Raw genomic sequence first — 25,433 nt, 5'->3', positions numbered from 1 at the left:
AAGGCCCTCCACGGCTCGCAGCCCTTATGCATATTTTCCCGCATGCCTTCCCAGTGCCATTACCTTGAAAGAGAGGTCAAGTCATTAACTGCTTCCCCAGGTATCGGCCCCACACAGATCCCTTACTTCACAGTTTAGGAAAGCATCTCTAGATGAAAAAATAAATAAATACACTAGCCATGTGCTTAAACATTTTCCTGCATTCAGACCATCACCAAAGGAACCAGGCTTTATTATACTGCTTAGTATACCCATCTAGCTTAGATGCCCTAATTATCCAGTTCTCCGTGCCCACCGCCTCCTTCCGGGGACTGAACAGAGGCAGACCCCAGCTTTTTCACAACACCTAGAGGAACTTAATTACCTCCTCAACTTTGGCCCCTCTGTCAAATTCAAATGATCTGATCAATGGAGTCAAAAGCTACGGGGGGGAGGCATGGCAGGAGAGAGACAAAGAGACAACCAGAACAGAAGAATGTTGTTCCATAAGCCTCATTTCCTTAGGAAACCAGGCTAAAGAAGTATCTTGGGACAAAAGACTTGTGACAGCACATCACTTACCTACTCGTGTGCAGGAATGCAGCTGGGTAGCACAGTAATTATGGACTGGTGAATTTAGATTTTGAAATGGCGTGCTTACCCTGGAGCAAGAGCTTCAGAAGAACAAATTGCAAGAAGTCATTATCTCACCCAACCTCTTTCCACGCTCCTCCCCTCCCCCTCTTTTTAATTTTAACCTTGGTAAGAGCTTGCTCCAACAGTCAGGCTTCTCCTTTTGTTTGACACTGTAGTAAAGTTGTAGGGTTGTTTGTGAAATACATTGCCATGGAAACGAACGTGTGCTGCCATGGAGATGATGTCAAACCCAGCCTTGCGTCTTCTCCGCAGCCTCAAGAAAGGAGCAAGATAAGCTGGGGAGGAGAAATTCTTCCTTGAAAACCAAATGTTTTGAAACGTTAGGAAATGTAACGCGAGAAGTGACAAAAATCGGGGTCACTACTAAACCATCAACATTCACTAATAATTCACACCATGCTTTCTGAGGTGCCACTTTCTTAATGATGCTCTCAGAACCAGGGTGGCAACGTGTTTCAAAGTGATGAACAGCATACGTGAAAATCCCATAGAGTCATTCTTATACTATCTAGATACCAAAAAAAAAACACCAAAAAACAAAAAAACAGCCCACCAATTTTTCCAAGCCAAATAATTTCAAAAAGAATAGAAAACAGGAAAAAAAAAGACAATTTACTGCAATGACTTGCAAAAACTGCATAAAATGCATGTGTTTAATAAGATGACTGATTTAAAAAATGATCCATGACATACATATACAGTCAGATTTGGGCCTTGACAAAGGAGATGACGAAGGAACTGAAGATCAGATCTAAAGAACATAACTAAAAAAATCATCTAGGCATCTTTTTCAAGTAAATGGTGGATACAGAAAAACTTGCATTAATTTTCTGCACTCCAAAATCCTGATATTTATTTCTCCTGCATTCCTTAAATGAAAAGAAGCAGCTATAACTAAAAGCCACCACTAAATTACTTTCAGGACTTATGAGGTATCTTAAATCCTCTGAGTAGCCAAATCCTGAGCACTTAGGGTCCCTGAACAAAATCTGATAGACACCCTCTGCTTAAGCCCATTCAAATTAATTTTAAGTAGAGTTTGTCTAATCGATTTGCATAGTCTTCTTGCTTCAAAATTAAAGACATTCTAAATCTTCGGCAGATCAGGGACAGGGTCAGTTTATTGGTTCATGAAACAACTTGAATCACTGAGAAAATACAAATGAATGCTTAAAGATCCTTCTTGAATAGCAGTCCCTTCCTGAATTGATGCTAAACCTTGTCAAATGAAATATCTATTATGATTTATGCAAGACGTATTGCATAAATCATAGTAGTAGCTGTTCTCCACATTTGATGCTTTGCATGCAGCACTGTCAATCTGCAGCTTTTAATACCTCTCATGCACAAAGATATTTTTTTTATTTTATAAATGAATTTTTAAATGAAGAGTAAGACTAGTGATTTAAAATTCAACCAGTTAATTTTCTGCAAAGGAAGTGGAAATAAACACTGAATGTATAAAGCAACATATTTTCTTGCTCAAGCTTATGGATTTCAGAAAAAACGAGGAGATGAACTCTTGAAAACAGTTACAGCAGTGAAAACTTTGCAGATCCATCAGTCCAAAGGCATTATCAGAGAAAAACAATGTAGATGCAGCAAGACAGGTTTCAGACACTTGGATAACTCCACAGAGGCTGCCGAGACCTTCTGAAATCCTAAGAGGTCTGTGTTTTCTCAGATACAGAAGGCCTTCCAAATGTGTTACAAACATAGATACATGATCAACTCTTCTATACTTACAGTGTTAATGTGCAGGCAGAAAAGCCTTCCTTCTATCCGATAAATCAAACTGTGAGTAACATAATGCTATTTTCAAGATTCCAGCAACAAGCAAACCGGAAAAAGAAGTTAAGCTCCACTGTAGAAAATAAGGAGGAAGGACCACTAGAAGCTTTCTGTAACCACACAGCAATAAAATAACTTTCAGTAAATAAACTGTACTTTAGGCAGGAATAACTTTCAGCAATAAAGTATATTTTAGACAAGAAAAAATTTTAGGATTCACAGATTAAATCTGCTCACAAATAAACTTTTTTTCAAAGACAGCAACAAACAACATACCTTAAAAATGGATTAGTATATTTCAGTGCTACCTCTCTGTCTGAAAACAGATCTAACATCTAATGCCAGGGGGACAGGCTGAAACCTTGCAAAGCACCCCTACTAAGATGACCTGATTTGCTGCCTTGCTGGTCTTCTAATTGTGCTGTTTTCACACACCTGTTTATCAAGACAATGTAGGTATCTAAATAACAGTCTTTGAGGCTTCTCATCTAGAAAATAACTTTCTCTTCACACAGATGGGGAAAAAGCAGATCATAAAACTAGAGTAATTTCATTTTAACCAGATCGTGAATAAAATAAAATTTATGCTGTATGTTGGATTACATGTTCTTCCCCATCTCATTCACTTGGCTACAAATCCATGCAGTATCAGAGGAAGAAACAGATTCTGTCCATCTGTAGTAACAGTGTTTCTTCTACTTAGGTACAACCTAAATAAAGTACTCCATGCTCTTTTTCTAGCTGGTAGTGTTGGAAAGACCACAGGCAGACAGCAATGCACCTGGCCAGTTTGTTAACTGTCTGGATCTCTGGATCTTGCAGTAGTCCCCACAGAAGAAAAAAAAAAAAAAAAAAAAAAAGAACGGGTTTTGATTGTTTTTCCTTTTTCCCTTATGTTGAATTTGTACACTCTTATTGATTAGACTTCAGGGGTGCTCAAGATTTACCAGCGACTTCTCCATACCATGAAGGTAAACCTTGAGCCTGGCCAAGAGACAGCGAAGTCTAGACAAAGAGGAATAAGCAGGGCCTGGGCTACAATCCCTCTGGCAGGCATTTACTCTGATGAGAGATCCCAAGAGCTCTTACAGTGGGCCAAATCCAGAAAGAACATCAAGAGATTGGGGACGGGAAGTAACAAGAAATAGATTCATCAAGAACAAATCACCTCAAACCAATTTAATTTCCTTCCCCAGCAAAGTAACAGGTTTTGTGGCTAGGGAAAAAGCACAAACACATTATACCTTGACTTCAAATAAGATTTTTGATATAGTCTCACTCAATATTTTCATAAGAAAGTTTGGAAAATATGATCTGGGTGAAGTTAATTCAGGCTGGATGGAAAGCTTGGTGAGCTGTACCCAGACAGCAGCTACCGCAGGTTCTGCATGAGCCTGGAGCATGCACGAGCCTGGAGCATGCACCCAGGCTGAATTACGTAGGCTAGTTCTGCTCCATGGTTTCTTTAACTGGATGGCAGAAAAGAGTAGCCTTAAAGTCTGCAGACAAAATGGAAACAAAAAAGACTGCAAATATGTTGGACGATGGGATTAAAATCCATTAATACTACGGCAAGCTGGAAAAATTTGGAAAAAAAAACCAGGAAATGCAAATCTGTACACACAAGGCAGAAATAACTGCATAAATACAACAAGGAGAACTTCTAGCAAGGTAGGAGTCCTCTGGGAGAGGATCCACTGGTAAGAGTGGATGACAAACTGAACGCAGGTCAGTGTCAAGCCATTGAGCAAGGGACAAATGAGGAGACTGGAAGAGACAAACAGGGCTGTGGCCTGCGCAACATGAAGTCATCCTTCCACTCTGCTGAGCATTAGCAAAGCTTCAGCTGCAGTACTACATCTCCTCGTGGACACTGCATTCGAAGGAACTGGGACTGGTTAGCAAAAAAAGAAGTTAGGAAAAAAAAAGACTGGAGATGAAGTGGAAGGAATGGTGTAAGTGACACTGTTTAGTGTTTAGGAGGCTACTGCAAAGAAGAAAACATTTTCTCTTCATGCCCTCAGTAAATAGGATGAGAAGCAATGAGATCGATTACACGGCGACAGCCAATGTCAGACATTATGAAAAACTTCCTAACAATGACAGAGAAGCACAGGTACATGCTTGGATGGGAGTCTGTGGAATCTCCATCCTGAGTGACATTTGAGAGCAGCTACACGAGCTCCTGGTAAGCACTGCAGGTATCACTGTCCCTGCCTCTACAGATCACTTCCAGCTCTGTTTCTATGCTCCCCAAGAACAGATGCATCAAGCAGTCATTTGTGCTCTCTGAAATATATTTCCTCACAGCAAGACTGGCAAGGACTCATCAATAGGTACCACATTTCAAAAAAAAAAAAGGTCAACAGAAGGGCACAATCAAATCACAGTTACTTTCACTAAAAACAGCAGAAAAGGTACTGTAACTGTGATCAAATTTTTCCTTGCTCTTGCATAAGAGAGGGCTGGGAAATGATCACTACTCCATTTTATCTAGTAGCCACTTTAAATATCACTTCTACCTGAAAGATAAACAAACAAAAGCCAAGTAAAATGACTGCTAGTGATCAGAATCTGCTTTCTCGCAATTGAGGAATTACACATGGCAACAAAGTAATTGCATGTGGGGGTGTTTTTCTTTTTCCAGCTGGCATTTTCTATTATTTGCATACCTTCAGGTAAGAAGATTTGCAGAAGATGGTGGGACACAACAAGATATGACAGTTGCTGTAATTTCTTGTCAAATTCTCTTTCTATTTTCATCTGCAATAAAAGACAAATGGGACAAAAGCAATGACAGGTACCCTCTTTATCATGTGAGAAGGAGGAGAAAAATCACATACACAAGTTGGCCATTAGTTTAATGCAAAAGAGATTATGGAAGCAGTAGTCACTCAGAGCAAAGGGATAAATAATGTTCTTGCTAGCCATTACGCTAATGGTGAGCACGAGGGAATGCCTGTGTAATTGCTGAGATAGATCCAGACAGCGCACAGGGCACGAGAGAAACTGCCCAGCTCTCGCACAGCAGCGACTGCTGACTTACGAAATCACAGATTATTACAGGCATTGGACCCAGCCTTGCAGACTTTATCTGTTGAATGTCATCCCCTGGTTTGTTAAAGACCCCTTGAGTCAAATTAATTTCAAAAGCATTGCCTCAGTGGCTAAAGGGTCAGGTGTTGAGTTCACTAAACCCCTTCTACCTCCTCAGTTCATGTGCTTTCTTCACGGAGTTTTCCCATTGAATCCTCAGCCAGGATTTATGAAACAATCCTCACCTCTAGAGCACAGAGTGAACCTGGATGTGCTCTCCCCTAATGCCCAGCTCTGAGCTTTACACCTGGTGACAGGGAGAGAAGAGGTGAGCCGCTTCCCCTTCACATTCCTGCTAGACCTGGGGGGCAATAAGACCCCATCTAAGAAACAGCTTTTGCCTCTTCCTTAATATCTGCCGTCACATAGAGGTGTCCAGTTCCTGGCTGACCTTCTGCCAACCAGGTAGATGCCCTCTCACCTCCCAACATTAGCAGGCTGGATTCAGTTGGTGCAAAAATGCTGCTGGCTACCACACATGGGGAACTAACCCCACTGATGGAACACAACATAAACCTGTGGAAGCATTAGTGAACTTGCCCACATACAGCTTTACGTATGGCTTGTGTGGCTACTGACCAGTATTCTTCAACCGATGGTGTGCACTGACTGCACCCTCCTTTTAGCCAAGCTGGAAGCAGCAGTGTCTCTGAGCTGTGGTCGAGGTGAGGTGTGAGCAGAGACGGGTGCATGACCACGCGGCCGTGCCAGCCTGATCCACGGACCCCGTGAGCCATCTCACGGGCCAGGTGTGCTCCCTGCAGTACTGAAGTTAAAGAGGCGACCTTCATCAATCAGGTAATTAAAGAGCGCTTTAAGCTACTCTGTGGAGCATTGTATCTCGCGGGCTGGGTACACTGTGCGACCTCTCAATGATGGGCAGACACTGCTAACAAATTTCTCCCTCGTCTACTGGCTTTTTGGCAGTCCACAACGGGTCACTCTTAATGCAATTTCATTTTCTTAATTAAATCCTCCCTGAGGTATCATCGCGGGGGATTATTTCCCTTTGTCTCCTTTATTTAACATTTCAGAGCAGAGACAGTCTCACCCTGCTTTCACGGGTTAGAAAGTTTCTTTCTAGATTAACCCTCAGAGAAGATGAGAGGATTTTTCTTTTTAAGCCAGTAACATTCACGTTTGTTAAATAAACAACATATAAAAAATCCATAAAACAAGGAGAAGGGAAAAAGAGAAACACGGCAAAGAAATAAAAAAAAATAAAAATCAATAAAAAGAAAAGATTGTTTCTTGCCATCTCAAACTACACAGAGTTTGTTTGCAAAAAAGGGAGGAAGCCCCCAAATCTAATTGCTTTCCAGTGGGAGCAGCACTTGAGTGCTCTGAGGTTTTCTGCATCGTGGAAGATTTACATATCACCTACTAATAAGGCAAAGTAAAAAATGTCATAAACATCAGAAACAGTTGTCTAGCAGACGTCTGCCATCAGACACAATTTTATGAAATGCGAGGTAGAATAGCACTGAGCTGCAGAAATCATCCAGTAAGCGTCTGTACACCAAAAACCTGATAACCTTACACAGACACGGTAAATACAGAACAACAGATTACAGATATCACTGCAACAGCCATTTGGAAGCAGTAAATATTTGGGAAGGATCTGAAGGAAGAAAGGAATAAACTACTGAGCCTCTTACCACTGGCCACAATGAGTAGAGAAAGTAGCATGAAAAGAGTTGCCATACCAATGGCAGAGAGAGAGTACTTCAGTCATGTTAATTATCAAGCAAAAGAAGGGACAGGAGGCATGAGAACATGTGTCTAAGGATCAGCAGAATTCAGCACATCCATGTACATAAAAGTAAGATAAATAGATTAAAAAAAAAAAAAAAAAGACCTGGGATTCAAATAAAATTGAACAGAGGAGATAAAGGTACTCATAGCAAAATTTTACATTGCAAAAAGCTGATGAAGTAAAGATGACAATAGGAAAGGATGAAAGTAAGTTACAAGCAATATTCTTGGCAATAAAGATCAACAGAAAAATACACATTCAATGGTATAATAAAAGAGCTGAATTTGGTCTGGCAAAGTCAAAGACCTTAAATCCAAGACCTAAAGATGGTGGGCAGGAGGCAAAAAAAAAAAAAAAAGAGGAAGGAGAGGAAAGGTTCACATAATCTGAGCTAGATCCGAGCTGGATCCAGATCAGGTAGCAGCGAGACCACACAGGCAGCACAGAGCTAGATGCAAAATTGCACCTTAGGGGTTGGAGTCAGAAGTAAAAGAATGAGTTTAGGGAGTTAACGCAAAAGGATTACCTGAAAAAAACAGAGTGCCTAGTATAAAGGTAACAAATCGGAAGAGGAAATTTATGCAGGTACCAAAGATGAGGGCTGAAGAGAAGACTAAGAGAAGATTCATGATAAAAAGTAGATAGGTCCAAAGAAAAGTAGGGGGATGATTCTTGGAGTAGGTCTCTATCGAAGAGTGCTAAATACAGAAACATCCATGAAAGTTCCTGAACTGAAAATGGTTGGCATGGAGGGTAAGGAAATAATATAGAAAAGTGATTTTCTGATAGCAGGCAAAACTGTTTGCTATGCTCCATAAATGTTCTCCTTTAGTCACAAGAGAGAGAATCTTGAGCTGACCTTTTGTTTGACCCACTACAGCCATTCATACACTGGGTTACACAATTTTCTTGTTGACTTCTTAATTTTAACGTAATCCCTACCAAAACTCCATCTCAGCTGCTTTGGTTTCTTGGTAAGTCTAAACCAAAGGTTTCAACCCTCAGGCCTTCAGATCTGTTCACAGTCCATACAGGTGACTACTGTCACAGTCACAAACACTTTAAGCCATCGTAAACCAACAAGAAGAAATACCTTGCCTTCCGTCCACCCTTTTCTGTCTGCTTGCATTGCCACAGGTATTCTTCAAACAGTCAAATAAACCTCACCTGGGTTTAACTGCATGGCATAAAATAACAGGTAATTTCTAAGCCGGGTCAGTTCACTGATGCAGCCCTCCACATTGCCGCACAAATGCACGTCATGCCACAAGGAAACAAGTAATGTGTGGGATAGAGTGGCTGGAAAAGCAGCAGGATGTACTGGGATTATTTAACCTGGAGATGAGAAGGCTCAGTGGGAATCTCATCAGTGTAAATAGCTGATTGGAGGGAGGGAGGAAGATGGAGCCAGGTTCTTCTCGGTGGCACCCAGCAACAGGACAAGAGGCAATGAGCACAAACTGAAACAGAGAAAATGCCATTTAAAGGAAAGAAAAAACTTCAGCCCCTGAAGGAGAGGTTACAGAAATGTCCCATTGTGTCTGCCATTCAATTACCGGGAAGGGGACATCCCTGCTAGAAAAGCGTCTAAATTCTTAAGGGTTAGGGTCTACAAACTGAAAATGGCTGAGCACTCCAGGCACAGCATAACAAGGATCTCTGAAAGATTCCTGTTTTCATGGAGAGCAAAACACTTGAGGAAAAGAACTTTTCAAAATGTTATTATTTTTCATATATGATACTTGGTTATCAACCCTCAGACTATAAAAACATTAACAAGAGTGATAAATTTCCTGCTATCCCTCTTTTGCTTTGACCACGGACAGATAAAAAGTTGGATGCCTCCGAGTTTTGCCCAGAGGACAGAGCACTTTTAGGGGAGCCTACAAGACTACCTGGAGCTGGGAACCAGTGACACAGCAGGGACCCCTGGCCATCGTCCGACAGAAGGGCACAGGACAGGGCCGGGGGAAGGCTGAAGGCTCTCTTTATATGCAGGATGCAAGGCAAATGCTACTAAACAAGCACCAGAAATCAGTGAGCTAAACAGAATGAGAAACATTCTCAAGATAATAAAAGAAAAATCGTTAACCTTCTCTTTCTTCATCTTAATTAGAGGATGATGAAGCTACTATGCTATCGCTGCACAGTGTGGTCTGAGCAAGGAACCACTCAGTTGCTGAACAACTGCACTGGTGAGTGCCCTCACCAAGAGAAATGCATTTTCCACCTCGGCGTTTCAGCAGACTAAGCAGCCAGAGGACGGGCTTCCAACTCATTTGAGCAACCCACAGGGCAAGGCATGGAAAAGGTCTCTGCAGGAACAAGACAAATTGCCACAAAAGGAGAGAAAGGAGAAGTTCCTGAAATGGTAAGACTTTAATTGAAGCCATCATTTTCTTCTATTCATTGCACCGACACCTGGTTTGACTGCCACAGGAGAAGTGAAGCCAAAATAGGACATTTTTTTCCTTATGACCGCTTTTGCACAACCTGCAAAGTCCAGGCCTTTCTGCAACCAAAAATAAGGTCACAACACAACTGAAAACAGACAGACCCAAACAGTAGCACTGTGCTTCACTTGCCCTAGCTTAAGTTTGAAGCCCAAACATTTTACAGGCTTGCTACTCAGAGAACAGACATATTAGCCTCCAGTGGCTATAAAAAAGGTGTTTGTGAGGTGGAGGGAAGTAGGGATAAACAAGAGGAAAAAAATTGGTCCCAGCACTGTCAGGAGGGAAAAAAGTAAGGAGAATCCTGCTAAAATAACACTAGTATCTAAACTGGAAAAAAAATAATTAAAAAATAGGAAGCATGGACCCTGTTTCAAGGTGAGTTTAAGCCAAAAAGTGAACGTGTGTGGGGAGGTATTTCCTCACTAGCATGCTTATGTTTTCCATCACAGGAGCACTACAAAACTGCTAGCCAAAACATCTGTGTGGTCTCTGTCCCACATAAATACACAGTGAATTTTTGCCTGGTTATTTTAAGGCCTCGTGGGCCAAATGAACTCAGCGGTCAGTGGTTTAAATGAACTCAGCATAACCACGAGTTCGACCCCAGGCTTCTGTGAAGCAAGCCCAACAGTATAACACTGTAACAATGATGTGCACCAGAGACAGCAGCTAGATTTTACGAAGCGGCTGTCTGAAGCAGAGTAGGTCAAGTCTCATTTTCTGCACTGTGGGAAAGCGAAATTGTTTGAAGTTTTCCTTAAAGCTGAAGCATAACAACAGCAAGCACCTTGCCACACCTCCATCTCTGATCTCTCCCAACTGGATCTGATCATTAAACAAGGCTGCAGGGCTCCAGGCCCTCTGAATGGCTGCCAGCCACAGTGCAAACACATTCTCACAAGGCACATTTTGATTCTGTTTAAAACAGCATTTTTTGACAGAAAACTGTTCCACTGGCAGATTTTCATGCAGCGCTACTTAATATGCCTCCCCTCCTCCCACATGTGCATGCACCAGAACTGCTTCAAGAAGATAATTGTGCTCCACGTGCACAGGTCATTGGACTGCTCCTACCAGGTTTCCACTCTTGTCTTTGACGAGAGTGATAGTACCCAACAAAAGAATCACCAGAACTAGGGTGATCTAACATCTACACGTAAATGACCCGCATTCTCCAAAAAAAAATAGATGGAAGGAAAAAAAAAAAAGCTATGGATATTTTTGAAAGGAGGGTTGGTAGCCTCAGGGTGGCTTGCCTAGAGGCAAATTCAGCTTTTTACCTGAACAGCCATCCTTTTGGAAATTAACCTAATTGCACCAGTACGTCATTTGAGCTCAATGGACGACTGAAGAAGTATGTGCGATTTGCGGGGGGTCTCCTGGTTTCAGCAAACTATGCGTTGGCGCCGCACCGACCTGAGCAGCACTCATGTCTCCAGCTCCTCCCCGTGACTCAGCATTCGGCCTGCCTGCCAAAGGCTGCCAGGAGCTCCTGGAGCTGCCCAAAGCCAGGCTGGGACAGCAGGAACACCAAGTGCACATGGCAAGAGGAGGAGCATTGTGCTTGGGTAGAGGTCTCAGAGAAAGTCTACTCAATGCTAAGGTCTCAAATGTGATTTTTTTTCCCCCTTCAAAGCAGTTACATAAAAATGGTTCTTTGTTAGACAGAAGACCTGCTTCCTCTAGAGGATGCAGAATTCCTCTGCTGATTGAAGTACAAAAATTGGGTCTTCCTTTAAAAATATGCAAAACACCAAACAAACAAAAAAAAAACACCACCTAAAAGCTCAGAGAGGGAGCTAACTTACCTTTTTTGACTCATTTATCATCATCACCAACTGCAGTCTTGATTTTGTTCCATTGAGAAACCTTTCATTTACATGAATCGCAGCTGAGACCTCTTTAGCTGCAAAGTCTCCCCCGTGCCCTATCAGAGACTGCAAACAAAAGATCAAGGGAAGAGGTTATGAAAAGACGATAATTGTGGTTGAGAGGTGCAGCTGGAAGGCATTTTTGGTAGCCTCTCACCTGCATCTTACCTTGCTCTTAAACTGAAGTGAGCCCAACAACTTTCTGAGCTCTGATCCCAGGTCCTCTGAGGTTTGAAGACCTGGCCACCACATACATTTAGAGCTTTGATAGGCAACAGATAGGATACCAATATAATCCAATCACCCAGGAAGTTGTATCTGAAAGTTGTACAAGCCTCTCAGAGCTATCTCAAGGACGTCAGAAGTCAGCCAAACACATAACTCATGATGAACGTTCCTGAGCTACTAGATGATACAGTGTTGATCAGCGGGCTCCTGTTTAAATATCATATTCCATGGTTCTCTTAGAATCAGTCAGGTAGGAAAAGACCTCTAAGATCATCTAGTCCAACCTTTAACCTAGTACTGACCAGTCCACCACTAAACCATGCTACTAAGCTCTACATCTACACGTTTCTTGAAGACCTCCAAGGATGGCGACTCAACCACTTGCCTGGGCAGCCAGCTCCAACGCCGCACACCCCTTTCAGTAAAGAAATTTCTCCTAATACCCAACCTAAGCCTCCCCTGGTGCAACTTGAGGCCATTTCCCCTTGTCTTATCACCTAGTGCTTTGGTGCTTTCCCTCATTGAGCCCAACAGACGACTTCATACAAACCCCGAGCCTGCTGCCACCACGGAGACACCAGCCTTCCTACGGCGAGTTGTCTTTCTGATGTCAGTGGGACTCCCTGAGCAGGTAACACCGTGCACACACATAAAGAGCTGGCAGAATTAGGTTGAGAAAAATAGGTCAAAACAGGCATATATTTAACTTGGAGTCCAAAACAGAACTGTGTTTTACTGACAAATAATTATACACCCATGCACAAACTCTACATTTTCTCCACGCAAAAGACGTTCTGATGGGAGCACCAGGGGATCAAAGTGTTTTAAGTGAGCAGGGACACTGCTGGAAACATTTATATTCCCACTCCACACACAGGTTTAGACACACCACCTCTGCCTCACAGCACCACATCCTTCCTCCTTCTCTACAGAAGAAGCCTCCTCCTGTAACCTCTTTTGGGAAATTAATTCTTAACCATTTCTAACTACAGCCTCAGATGTCTCCTGTCACATTTTTCAGTATGGTGAGAGGGGAAGGATGAGACACTCCTGCAAGGAGCCTGGCCTGGGCCAATGCCCCTGTCCCAGGTTTCAAGAAGCCGTATTTGCAGGCAGGCTGAGCATCACGAGCCCCAGGGTCAGGCTTGGGCAGACACACAAGGAAAAGAGAAAGGGCACAAGGGCAGTTCGGCTCTTTCTGGGACTTCTGAAGTGACTTCCTTGGGCTTATGCTGATCTTCCAAGCTGGACAAGATGCTATGGCTGATGCCAAGAGGAAGTTACCATGCATCTCTGACAAGCAGCTGATCCTTAAATCAGATTTCTAGAAGGCACTGTCTGCTTCCACCCTCCTCTTGGGTCCACCTCTAGCCAAAACGCAGCAGCGCAACTGGCAAGTTGAATCCACAGAAAAACCCGAACATCCCACCACACCTTTGATACAGTTTTTCGGTATTTCTTGCAGCATGACTGCTTGATTATTTTGTTCCCACATCCCCACCTTTTGATTCCCTCCCCATCAAGAGTAAATTCAAGCACCACATTTAGAGTGTCCTAAGCACACACCTGTTCCTGATTTATATGCAGTTGAGCACAGATGACACAGATGCATTTTAGCATTCAGGCACTTCTGCTGAGGAGATACATTTTAATGTGGGATATCCTAGCATAATTGTTCAAATACAGACACTAAGGTTTTTGACTACACTGAGCTATTAGGCACAGAGTGTTAGCATGAGCCATGAACCCATGCTCTCGCTGAGACATATGACAGCATGGCCTAAGAAAAGCTGTGTGTGCAGCAAAGTGTGTTGGAAAGCACAATGGTACTTTGCAATTACCCAGTTCTTGGGGGTGGGAAGGTGGGAGGAGGGGAGAAGGGTCTAGCAAAGCTGTTAAAGAGAATGCAAACCTATTTGCAGAGAGAGTGTCTCTGAAAACTCCTCAAAGAGGATGCTTTGAGAACAACACAGTCCCGAGGAGCACAAGGCAAAACATTCCAAGTCGCATTTCAGGAGCAGGTAATGGTTCTACACCAGCACAGGGTTTCTTGGACCCACAGAAGAAAACCTGCCTTCAGTCAGATGGGAAATGCTGTTCTTTAATGGGAGCTTTGCTCATATAAAAATGGTCAATTTCCTTCCACACATAGAGCAAAATCCATAATGAATGTTAAGAACTGGAAACCAGAAATGAGTAAATCAGCCTAACTCTCATAAGCCATGACAGCGATGGGGCTTGGAAAAGGAGTTCTGCCGTAGGGCTCAGTATTTATATGCTGGAGTCCTTTTCTAGCCTAACAAGAAGAGAAAAAGAAGGAAAAACAGCTCAGCTTCAGCTCATTATCCCCTAATGCCTGGTCTGGGTACGAACTCCTATAGCTGTTTTTACTTTAATCTGGTGCTACAACAATGAGAGAGAAATTTCCATGGTCCACACTGGCACAGCAAACAGCTTCCTAATGACAGTCAGCTTTGTAAAACTACACACAAAACTTGGTAAAACTACACATGTGCACACAAAGAAAAACAACAACACAAAACCCCACCAACGGCAACAACAACGACAAAAATCCCATGTATATATATCAGAAAAGGCCAGATGGTACTGCCATTCATCAAGTGGAGTTTGCAATAACTTTAGCAGGACTGTTGTTCATTTTCTCACCGAAGAGCTGGCCTCAGTAATGCTTTATCTCAGCTTCAGGTCTCTGCCATGACTCAGGGTACTTATGTAGTATTTCTGAATCGTGGCATTGACCTCACCTTGACTACCATTTGCAGGAGCATAGTGCCATCACATTAAGCAACTTAACACTCATGAAAGGATCTCACTCCTCATCTGCGCGTAGCTTCCGCAGGCCTGTAACCAAGGCAGCCGACAAGTTAATGGCTAACGGCCATTTCACAAATCTTGAACAGCATCACCTTGGAAATGTATGTTCTGGCTCCAGAATCAAATATTTCATCCACTTCCTCCTTTTCCACCTTAAGCATGTAGCAGCTAAAACTTACTACTAAAACAAGATGCTGCTTCAGAGAGTAAATCCCTTGTCTTCTTCAGACAACCACGCAGTTGCACACAAAAAGTATATATTTTTACATTAAATATCCTAAGGCTTCTCCCATAGCATCTTTTTTTACACACCATTAAAGACACTTGACAAACAACCCAACACTTGATGGATGCTCCGCATCAGAATGTGAATCTTAAAAGCCTAAATTTTCCTGAGGCTGCTTTAAGATGTGGCAGAAGACAATACATCCTGCTTCGTGAGAATAACACATCCGTCTTGACAGGGCCCAAGAAAGTCCCTAGCTGCCCAAGGGACCACTCTGGCCCACGGGGTGACCCCATCCATCTCCCAGTTCTGTCAGGCACTTGTAAGTGTGACGGTGGACCCCAGGCAGGCAGCCTCCCCACGCGTTTGCTCCGTCCCGCTGGAAGGAGGACTGCAGTTCAACGGCTTGGGAAGTGCCTTACAACAGGTGCCCAGCTCGCAGCAAAGCCGGATTATCCCCAGCTTCGTTGCTTCTTACCTAGCTCAGCAAAGTCCACGCGGCGTATGTTCTATGTGCGGTTGCTTTCAGGGAGGAAGAGGAGGCTCGGCAGCACCTTTAAGGTCGGGAGAGCAGCTCCTTGACCTGCCCACTCCACACAGCCAAGTGCTCAGAGGAGATCCACGGACACGCAGCAGAGAACTCGTCCGACAGTCTCTTCAAGCACTCCCCATTTCTTGCTCTCCTCTTCCCCTGGGGAAAAGCAGACGATTTCCTGCTCCACCTCTTCTGCTTCTACATGTTTGGGAGGAGGATCCCCCAGCCTTCCTCTTCGCAGAACGTCTGCTGTGGGTAGCACAACATCAGCTCTTCCCGAGCTCGCGGGGTGCCATCCCAAATTTCACACGGAGACGTGTGAAAGCACGGTGCTGGCACCAGGGGAACAGCATGCTCCTCCTCTCTCTGAAACAATAGGGCTGTTGAGCCACACGTTTTGGGACCTGAGAAACCTGATTCAGTAATTGAAGGTGCACCAGGCAGACATTTTCCTATGGTATGGAAAAATTAATTATACCACACAACAGATTTCAGTTCTGTGTTCAAGAGCTCATTAACAAAACTGCTTTAAGAGGTGCTAATAGAAACAAATGCCTTTAACATCACAGACTTCCCAGATGACTCCTGCTACGGTGATGGATGACAAATCACTCTGTCAGTCATCTTTAAATTCCATATTGACTACATTGAGGCAATTACCCGTTTATTTTTAGAATGTGTGCCATTTTAAATACAAGTGATTCACTCCAAGAGACATTCTCTACTGCATCACTATTTCATGGGTTAACAACTCTCACATTTAAACAGATTTTAATTCTGGGGCAAACACTTGCCTTTTCTTTTTTTTTTTTTTTGCCTTTTGCCTCTAGACGTCGGATGGGAATTTTAATTCAGGCTTCAAACCAAACAAACGCTTGGTCTTCCACAAGCATCTGCAGAGAAATATAAAAATATCTGGGAAGTGTGAAAGCGCGCCTGTTTTTCTCAGCGCATGAAATGAAATCCCCGGCTCAGGTCTCAGTAGCGGCGCTCCTGGCTGCTGCACGCACGCTGTCCCTCTCCCACAGCCCTCCTGCTCCGCAGCCTGTGCTGCGTCCTCAGAGAGCTCTGCGCTACCACGGAGCGCAGCGAGTCCCCAGGGAGCAGGGCACCAGTTGCTGCCTTCGAGATTTCCAACACGAGCACCCAGGTTTCCCCATTCCCGATGCCCAAATGAACAGCTTGCTTTATTGCTCCCCCCGAGGCACCTCGAGGTTTATCTGCGTGGTCCAGAGAGGAGGAGGGGCTGGGATCGAGCCAAGCCGCTCCTCTCGTGGAGAAGAAGGGTGAGATAGTGAAAATGGAGAGTTGGGGAAGGAACCCGGGGAGCTGAGGTTTCTACTGCTGCTGCCAGCGGAGGGAGAGGACAGCAGGAGCTGCCACAGGTACTGCAGTGGAGAACCGTGCTCCAGGCTCTGCTGCTGCTCCGCTCGACCCAACTCCTCCCTGCTCCCGAAGGGAGAGCAGGCTGTGGGGCTACAGCCCTCCTCTTGCCCCCAGCAGCCTGCTGCCCACAGCAGGCTGCTTGGCCTGTAGCAGCCTTACCAGTCCACGTCCTGATGAACCCACAAACGCCTGAGGTGAGACGGGGACACCACCTTACCAAGGGACAGTCCAAGCACCTCCTGAGAAGCAGCTCTGCCTTGAAGAACCTAAACCTCATGCTTTGGAGCTGACGGCGGAGCACCCTAGCCATGGCATTGCTGAACAAAAATAAATAAATAAGTTAGGACTGACTCACAAGCCCATTATACAGCTACCTGGCCGCCAGTCATTAACCAGAATGAAAATGACCCTGGGCTCCCTACATCAAAGACCCTTGCCATGTCTTCTTAATCCATCCTAAGCACCTCACTGAGCTCAAAATTCAGCTGGAAAACACCAACTGGAGCGGGTGGCATCTCAGTCTGCCCTGTGCTCCCAGCTGTACTTGTACTTTTCACTCTGCTGCATGCCCCCCAACCTTCCCAAGCATAAGAGAAACCAAAATATTTGTTTGCTTCTTCGGACAAATGCAGAAATACATAAAATTTGGTCTAAGACTTCATTAGAATTACCGTTCGTCAAATCTGAGATTTATTCCTAAGGAACAAAACCAAGCTCCTGCAGTGTTTGCCACTCAGCCATTGCAGAATTGCAACAGCACAAAAAACCTCACAAGAGAAACGGATTTAAAAAAAAAAAAAAAAAGTCTTAAACAGAAGCAAAACTGAGTCATCTCTTTATTGCCAAAACCAAGAGCGCCGCTGAGCATAAACAAACAACAGACGTCCTGAAGAAAAGGAGGCGGTGCAATTTCTTTGCGTGCTAATAGGCAGGCACGCAGACAGGTGGGAGCGGGACCGTCCTCCTGCCACTCCTGCCAGCCCCACGGGGACACCAGCAGCGACACTCCCAGTGGTGCCACAGCCACCAGCAGCCCGGGAGCAGACCTGGCGCTGGGGACTCCCCGTGCATGGATGCTTCCTCGTTACAAGGGCTGGAAAGCTGCGACAGCAGGAGACGCGATCGGCTCAGCTCGTGGAAGCCACTCTTATGTTTGTATGCCCCAAAACTGATGTTTTGGGTACACAAAGGCATGCTTTGGCCTCAGCTGGCTAGTAGTCCCCCTACAGAAACAGAGGGAAAGCAAACCAGAGCACTTGTGTGAGGGTCGAGCTCTCTGCCCCGTCTACAGGGGTCTGCAAAATCTCTGTGTGCTAACATCAGTCCCGTGAATGCCCCTAAACCTGGGACAAACTAAGTAGGTAAGACTGGATCAGAGGGAGCCTTCAGAAAAAAAAAAAGGAAAGCCACTGCGAAGACAAACTGGATTCTCCAGTAAAGTCATCGTCACAAACTAAGACATTTTGGAGTGGTGTTTTTTTTAATTATTAAGATCCCTTCTGTTTGAACTTTACAATATAACTGACAGGCGGGGGAAATGAGGAGGTTGTATCATGGGATTTTATTTTTTTAAAAGCAGTTTTTACCAGAGTTGGAACCACAGGGGCAACCTTAATGCCTGCATCCCTTAATGCCTGCATCCCTTAATGCCTGCATCCCCAAGACTGAGATTTCCAACAATTTCAAAGAATGGGTAGCACAACCCCTTATCAGAATGGGCCCTGGCCTGACGCTGGCTATTCAGTACCTTCACTCTCCCAGCTTGAGTCCCTCCCCCTCTGTCTTAACCACACCTTTCAGAGTATTTCAGAAAGTAGCTAATAAGCCAAATCCCGCTCGCGCCACTTATTCAAGCAATTGCATTGTTTCTGTGAAGACTGTTCACAAAAGGAGGCGAGGAGGATTTAGCACTATCATGAATGAATACTGCCTAACGTCAGGCGTAGCACGTGCAGAACTCCATGAAGCTTCATCACAGGGATCACCTCGTGATTGCAAAGAACGCCAGATCGAGTGCCACGTGTCTGAAATACAAACACCGGGGAGATGCACTGCTTTGTTTACTAACAACTCTTAGCCAGTTCTTTATTGGAATACAATAAGTACCACGTTGTTTATTAGCACGCATTTAAAAAACGGAGCACACGGATTGTGAATCCATTATTTAGGATGTTCTGGATCTGAGCGGATGGTTTGCTTTCAAATCACTGCCACGTTCATATATTTATAGCTCCCGATAAAGTCACTGAGTGCATCAGTTCGTGCTCTGGCCCACTCTGGTTTCAAACGAGCCAGCTTACGAGAAAGAGCTGATTGATACTAAAAAGGTTAGGAGTCCACAGCTCAGGACACGTTAAGTCAGCTGCACAGTAGCGTACGCATCACACGAGGGACACGACATGCCACCCGCCGCCGACACGCACGCTGCTCGCTCCTCGCCAGCGCTGGCGACCTGACCAACCATTCTTTGTTCTGAGCTAGCTCCCCGCTCACCCTCCTAACGACCAAGTAAATTGAACGAGCATTTCTCCCCAGGGGACAGATACTCCTTCTCCCCGTGCTAGACTGTGACTGCATTGACAGGGTGAGCGTTGCGTTGACTGAGCGCGTGCTGCTTTTTACATCCACTCCTGGTTCCAGCAGGAAAATCAACATCGCACCTGTGCCGTCCAAACGGGTGTGCGTTTCAGAGGCAGAAGAGAAGTGGAGAGAGCAGGCAGGCTACAGACGGCACTCCACTTCTTCACAAAACACACGTACTACGCAGAGAAACCGTAATCCCTTCTTAGTGGAAAATCCAAATTTTCAAAATGAATCCCCCAAGCTAAAATGAATTACTGTAATAACTGCAATCCTAGCACGAGCGCTAATCAGAGAAGCACAGCTGACCACCTGCTATGTGACATCTCTGGCACAGCAGCACCGTGCCCCTAATTGCTGCTGCATTCAGCAGGGCTAGGTGCCCCCCAAACCAAGACAGCAGTGCTCTTAGATATATGGAGAGGAGCACAGCCCGGGTGACTGTTATACGGTCTCACTATGCACTTCTGCTGAGTGCAGCATTAAAAAAAAAAAAAAAAGGCACTACTGCAGCTCCAAACAGCAGGATGCAAAAATCAAAACCCAGGCCAAGTAATTTCTTCTGCAACTATAAAAAAAAACACACATGGGAAACGATGCAAGAGACAACAAAACCAATTGTATGTGCCTTTGTCGGTACAAACCCATTATCTGTGAAGGCTACGAAATGAGAAAATCAGTATTTGACAATGCTACAGGCTAGGGCAATATTCTTAGCAGACTTATAATAAGTAATTTTATTTAATTGCCGATGAAAAACACAGTTACATAATAACACAGGATAATAGCCAAAATACCAAATCATAAGGTTAGCCCACAGCAACGGCGTGGGGGGGGGGTGAGAAAAAAAAAAAAAAAAGGACAGTTTGCGCTCAAATTTTGCTGCATTGTCAAGGAGCCAAGAACCAAACCTGGGGGGGGTAGGATTTTCTCCTTTTACCATCCGGAGCCACGAGCACAGGGAATTCAGCACGGGACTCCTGGGCGGCGGTGGGCATCCCCATCCCCAAGCGCTGCCGATTGCCGGCGGGTGCTGGTGGGCTCCACGCCGCTGCCTGGGCTCGTCGCACCCGGCTGGCAGCCAGGCACCCAGCCCCTGTGCTCTGCCGAGAACAACACCCACATCGCCGCCCGGGCACAAAGGGGAGCGGGGGGCAGGATGGGGTGCCCGGGGAGGGATGGGGGAACCCAGGGGAAAGGATGGGGCGTGCTGGGGAAAGGATGGGGGTACCCAGGGGATGGATGGAGGTGCCTGGAGAAAGGATGGGGGTACCCAGGGGAAGGATGAAGGCGTGCTGAGGAAGGATGGGGGTACCTGGGGAAGGATGGGGGTGTGCTGGGGTAGGATGGAGGTACCCGGGGAAGGATGGGGGTGCACCGAGGAAGGATGGGGGTACCCCCGGGGAAGGATGAGAGTACCCCGGAGGAGGATGGGGGCGTGCTGGGGAAGGATGGGGGTACCTGGGGAAGGCTGAGGGTGCGCCGGGGGAAGGCTGAGGGTACCCGCGGAAGGCTGGGGGTGTCCCCGATGCCTTACCTGGAGGATGCCGGCCTGGGCGCAGCTCATGCTCCCCCGGCAGCTCTCGCCGCCCGTGCGCCGGGGGCCGCCCGCCTGTCAGCCCCGGCCGAGGCGCACCATAGTCCGGCACGGCTGCAACGCCCGCAACGCCGCCGCTCCCCCTTCCTCCTCCTCCTCCTCCTCCTCCTCCTCCTCCTCCCGTCGCCAGCCTCCTCCCACCCGGGCCCGGCCTCACGGAGCCACCCCCGGCCCCTCACAGCACAGCGGGCAGGGCGGCCGAGGGCCGAGGCCGCCCGCCCGGGGCCCGCCGGAGCCGAGGGGCCGATGGCGCCTCACGTAGTCACCTACCTCCAGCCCCTCGTCCCGGCCGGCGTTTTGCTGCTCAGCGGCACCCCCGGACAAAGAAAGCCGCAGCCCTGCGAGGAGAGGGAGTTTCAAACCTGCGCCGAGGTGCCTGCCGGCTGCGGGTTTCTGCCCCTTCGTACCAGCGCCGGCCCCTGGGCAAACCTGCTGGCCGCAGCCAACCGCCCGGCACCAGCCCTGTGCCAGCCGGAGGAGAGCAGCAACAGCCCTGCGAAGTTCTGCTTGGCCCCTCGCTCAATTTTTGCACACGTTTTTAAGATAGAAACAGCGTTTTGTAACCACACAGTTGGAGTGGATCTTACCCCCCCCGCCCCGAAAAAAAAAAAAAAAGTCAATTCTAGATCTTAAGCTGTATCCTGAAGCAAAGACATTGACAAAAATAAACACACGTTCCCAGTAACATAGCATAATTGAAGCTAAGTTTATTTCTAAAGCCATTTTCGTACCCCCTGCTCATGCAAATTTCTTTGGAAATACAGATTTACTGTGCTCGCTGTTAGCCCGAGAAATATTTTACCTCTGATTTTCTAATCATTCAGCATACTTTGAGATAAAATATTTTCAGACATACAGTGGCCTCTAATTTCCACTTGATCATCTCATCTTCCTTCTTAAAAAGAGGAGAAACGAGAAATTAGAGGCTGGTATCAGCAGAAAACTCACAGTAGAAAAAAAAATATATGAATTGGGAAGGAGAATGGCTTAGTATCTTATACTGGTACAAGACATACATCTCTGATCAGAATTACTTGCACAAGACCAGTGGGTTGGTTCACTGGCCAGCTGGAGCAAGAAGAAAAGGATCCATTACAAAGCCCCCCAGCTCTTCCACTGGATCAAGGCAGACCAAGAGACATACCGAGTATGTCTTGAGACATACTCAAGACATTTACTTGAGTAAATCAACATGCATTTCAGGACAGACCTGTGTGCTAAAACTTTTCTGCAGGTGTTTGATAAATCCAGTGTTCAGGCAAGTGCAGCACCTCCCTTCACCCAGAGAAGCCATCCACCAGTCCTACAGGAGGCCTCAATCCAGACGTGACACAGACTGCTCACAGTAGGCACCTGTTTTCGCCTTTGCACTCAAAAGTCTAAGCGAGAAGGAGTAAAACAAAAATCAGGGATGGAATCAGAGGCACAAAAAGGTGAAATAGTTTGCCCAAACATCACATTGTAGGTTGCTAGAAAGGAGCGGAGAACTGACCCAGACCTCCTCACTCTTGGCTCAATGTCCCCTCTGAGCTTTTCCTCAGCTCCTTCTGCTCACATGGATTGCTGGTGTACCAGCACACCACCTATCCTTCTCTTCTCAGAAATGTTCAGCCATATACAGCATGACATCCCACAATTTCAAAGGTGGTTGCATACATTCGTTCTATCAAAGACATTAATTTTGCCAAAGTAGGAGAAAAAAGCAATAAATATACATGACTCTAAAAAACAGTCTACATACAGGAACTAAAAAAACAGGCTGATTCTGACTTGTAGAGGCAGCTCAACCTGTGTGCAAGGAGGAGCCAGAAAAAAAAAATGCACAGCATTTCAGGACTATGGGACTTGAAGATGCACAAGACTTTGCCATGTTCCGTGGACCTTGGGAGAGGAACCCCCTTAAGAACACCGGGCACATGCTTTCCTCTTGACTAGCTACCACCTCTGCTTTCCTTTCAGACTGAAAATAACATCCTGAATCTCCTACAGAAGCAGCAGTTTTAGATTGCCTCTTGTTGGAATCTGAGTAAAACAGGGGAGATAAAAATTAAGATCAAGAGGCAAACTGTATACCCACCTCCTGTAGATTCACATTCGAATCATGAGCAGAAGATGGATGTGGTTCTGTGGCAAACAAGTCAGCAAATGATTCTGACTTTAAAGAGGACATTTTGCTCTCGTGTTCCCCAAAAGAAGTAACACATTGGAATAAAGTAGTTTCCATTGTAACTTTGCATTTTACTGAAAAGGAGAAGAGCTGCATAATGCATAAGGACCTTTAAAATTAAAATCAACTTTGGCACTTCAGGCGCTTATCTATATTATAAACAAACCTCTGAATTTTGTATGCCTACCTATCACACATTCCCCAAGCTCCCATAGCCTAAATGAAATAGCAGGTTTTGCTGTCCCACAGGCATGGTGACAACTTCTAGCATCTTTTCAGCCTTAAGCTAAATATACTTGCTGACAATGTAAGGTGAAGATGATTTTGGGCAGCCAATGCGACTGAGTCATATGTCTGTGTTTTGCCTGGAAGTAGCAGAATTTTGGCAGCTAGAGTGGTCCCACAAAAGTGAGAAATAGGGTCAAGAAAGAATTTTAGTTTAGGAGAGGCAGGAAGAGAAAAAGATGAAACAACTGTATCTTTCCCTACCAAATATTTCTAAGGGATGTATACATACACTCTTGACTGTTCACAGGATGAATTCCATTGCACTTCCAAGATCCGTCATTCTTGTGGCTCATTCATGCCTGGTATATATCAGAGGAAGTTCTTACTATAGCCTTGTATTTTGAACAGACAGTTTGCAGTTTTCTAAAAGGCTTTGATCAAAGAAGTGACAAACAGAAATTTTAGTTATTCCTAGCAAATGTCAGGTACACCTACATCTGGAAAAACAGACGAATACAGTGGTTGTCACATTACAGTCAATAAAAAATGGCCGGCGTTCTTCCCTGCAAGACTCTTGACTTGAGCTGATCTGGGTCATGATGGAAGGGCAGAGTAAGGCACTTGTAGGACTTACTTATTTCTTGTATTTTGAGAGGGCCAGATGCAAAACTAGACCAAACTTCCCCAAAGAGAGTTTTTCTGAAAGAAGAAATGGTCTAATCAGCCTTTACTAAGCATGCTCCTGCCTTAAAGCAGTATAAAAACTAACTTCAAGCTACTTAAGCTTTACATTGCCCTTTTAATCCATTAAACATAGGCGCATAGCCATTATCCTGCCACTGATTCTTGGTGACCATTGTATACATAAGAACAAGATAACAGAGAAATCAAAATTGACCAGCTCCGCAAAACTAGTAGATAGCTGCCATTTAGCAGCTCAGGTTTTACTCTTTACTCAGATTAAGTTTTTATGCTGGGTTCATCTCCAGCTGAGCCAGATGTCACGTAAGTACTTCTTTGCTACTAGTTAGTATTCATTAAATTCTATTGGACAAAGATCGTTTTTCATTGGCAAAGAGACTGCTGCTCAGATGATACAGCACAGTGTTTCTGGATGCTGGACTCATTTATGACCACATGACATCCTCACACCTGGCTCACACGACTTCTTGTTATGGATTACTTGCTTTGTAGGGACTCAGTACTCCATTACTGATTTTGACACACACAGAGTGTCTTTAAAACACACTGAGCTAATGCTGTCTGATATCTTTTACTACATTTCGCCTTACACAGATGGGATTGCTCATATCTCAGTTGAGTGCTGTGCTTATGCATAGCAGTAGGTACTTGTCTATGATGTAGGTGCTAGTTCTTGAGGTTCTGTCAACAGAGTGCTTTCTTTAAACAGCTTTCAGGCACAAGTTGCCTTTTTCTTATATGCTATATGCCTCCTGGCAGCCCAGATCTGAACATTTGGGATAGGCCATGACAGACTCTCTCCTAAAAGATCACCAAGGGTTATAATTGCTGGGGAATTACATGGGACAGGCTGAGAGTGATTCCAGCTCCAGCAGGACTGCAACCCTTATACCTACCAAAAGTCCTCCATGCCAGGAGGGGTTCGATGTTATGCAACAGCCTGAACTCCATCCCTGTTTCACGCTGGGTGTCCAGATGAGCTTCTTTGCTTGGGTACGGAATTACTAGAGCATTCACCCAGCTTGATCAAAAGAATTCCAGCCCTTCAGCTGCAATCACTTGCATGGCCTAATTTTTGCCATTTCACCTAATTGGTTTATATGTAGATATACACTGGTTTGACATTCTTCCCTGTTAAGTTCATTTTCTTCCACCTGGATTCTCTTCCAGGAGCAAATGCTAACCAGCTTCAAAGTAGGAGGTTAAATATTAGCATCCTTAGTAGAAAAGATGTGCAGCAATTGCCAAGCATTATTCTGCATGGGAAAACATATTACATATTTCTTCCTGCATAAAGCCTGTAAATAATCCTACTTAGAGAGCAACTATTTTTTGATATGTAT

At 45.1% G+C, this 25,433-nt stretch overlaps 1 protein-coding gene across 10 annotated transcripts in view; it reads right to left on the bottom strand.

The window, feature by feature from the left end:
• Nucleotides 1-21,166, bottom strand: part of HECW1 (HECT, C2 and WW domain containing E3 ubiquitin protein ligase 1) — a 268,810-nt gene extending 247,644 nt beyond the window's left edge. For 2 of the 10 annotated variants that reach the window (XR_014580687.1, XM_083826820.1), the window contains exons 1-2: nt 11,775-15,318; nt 11,544-11,672 (exon numbers count right to left, since the gene is read on the bottom strand). Coding sequence is in view for 6 of the 10 variants with exons in the window: in XM_083826820.1 (XP_083682946.1) it covers nt 11,544-11,672; nt 11,775-11,858 (213 nt within the window). In the remaining 4 variants the exon portion in view is untranslated. Of the gene's footprint in view, nt 1-11,543; nt 11,673-11,774; nt 15,323-15,373; nt 18,029-20,933 lie in introns of those variants that run through there. The other 8 variants (XM_083826829.1, XM_083826826.1, XM_083826824.1 and 5 more) reach the window with 7 other exon arrangements.
• Nucleotides 21,167-25,433: the final 4,267 nt, after the last annotated feature.

The sequence above is a fragment of the Anser anser genome (assembly GCF_964211835.1).
Source record: "Anser anser genome assembly, chromosome: 2".
In the NCBI taxonomy this organism is placed as follows: Eukaryota; Metazoa; Chordata; class Aves; order Anseriformes; family Anatidae; genus Anser; species Anser anser.
The sequence above is the reverse complement of the archived record's forward strand: the minus strand, read 5'-3'. Positions and strand labels throughout refer to the sequence as shown.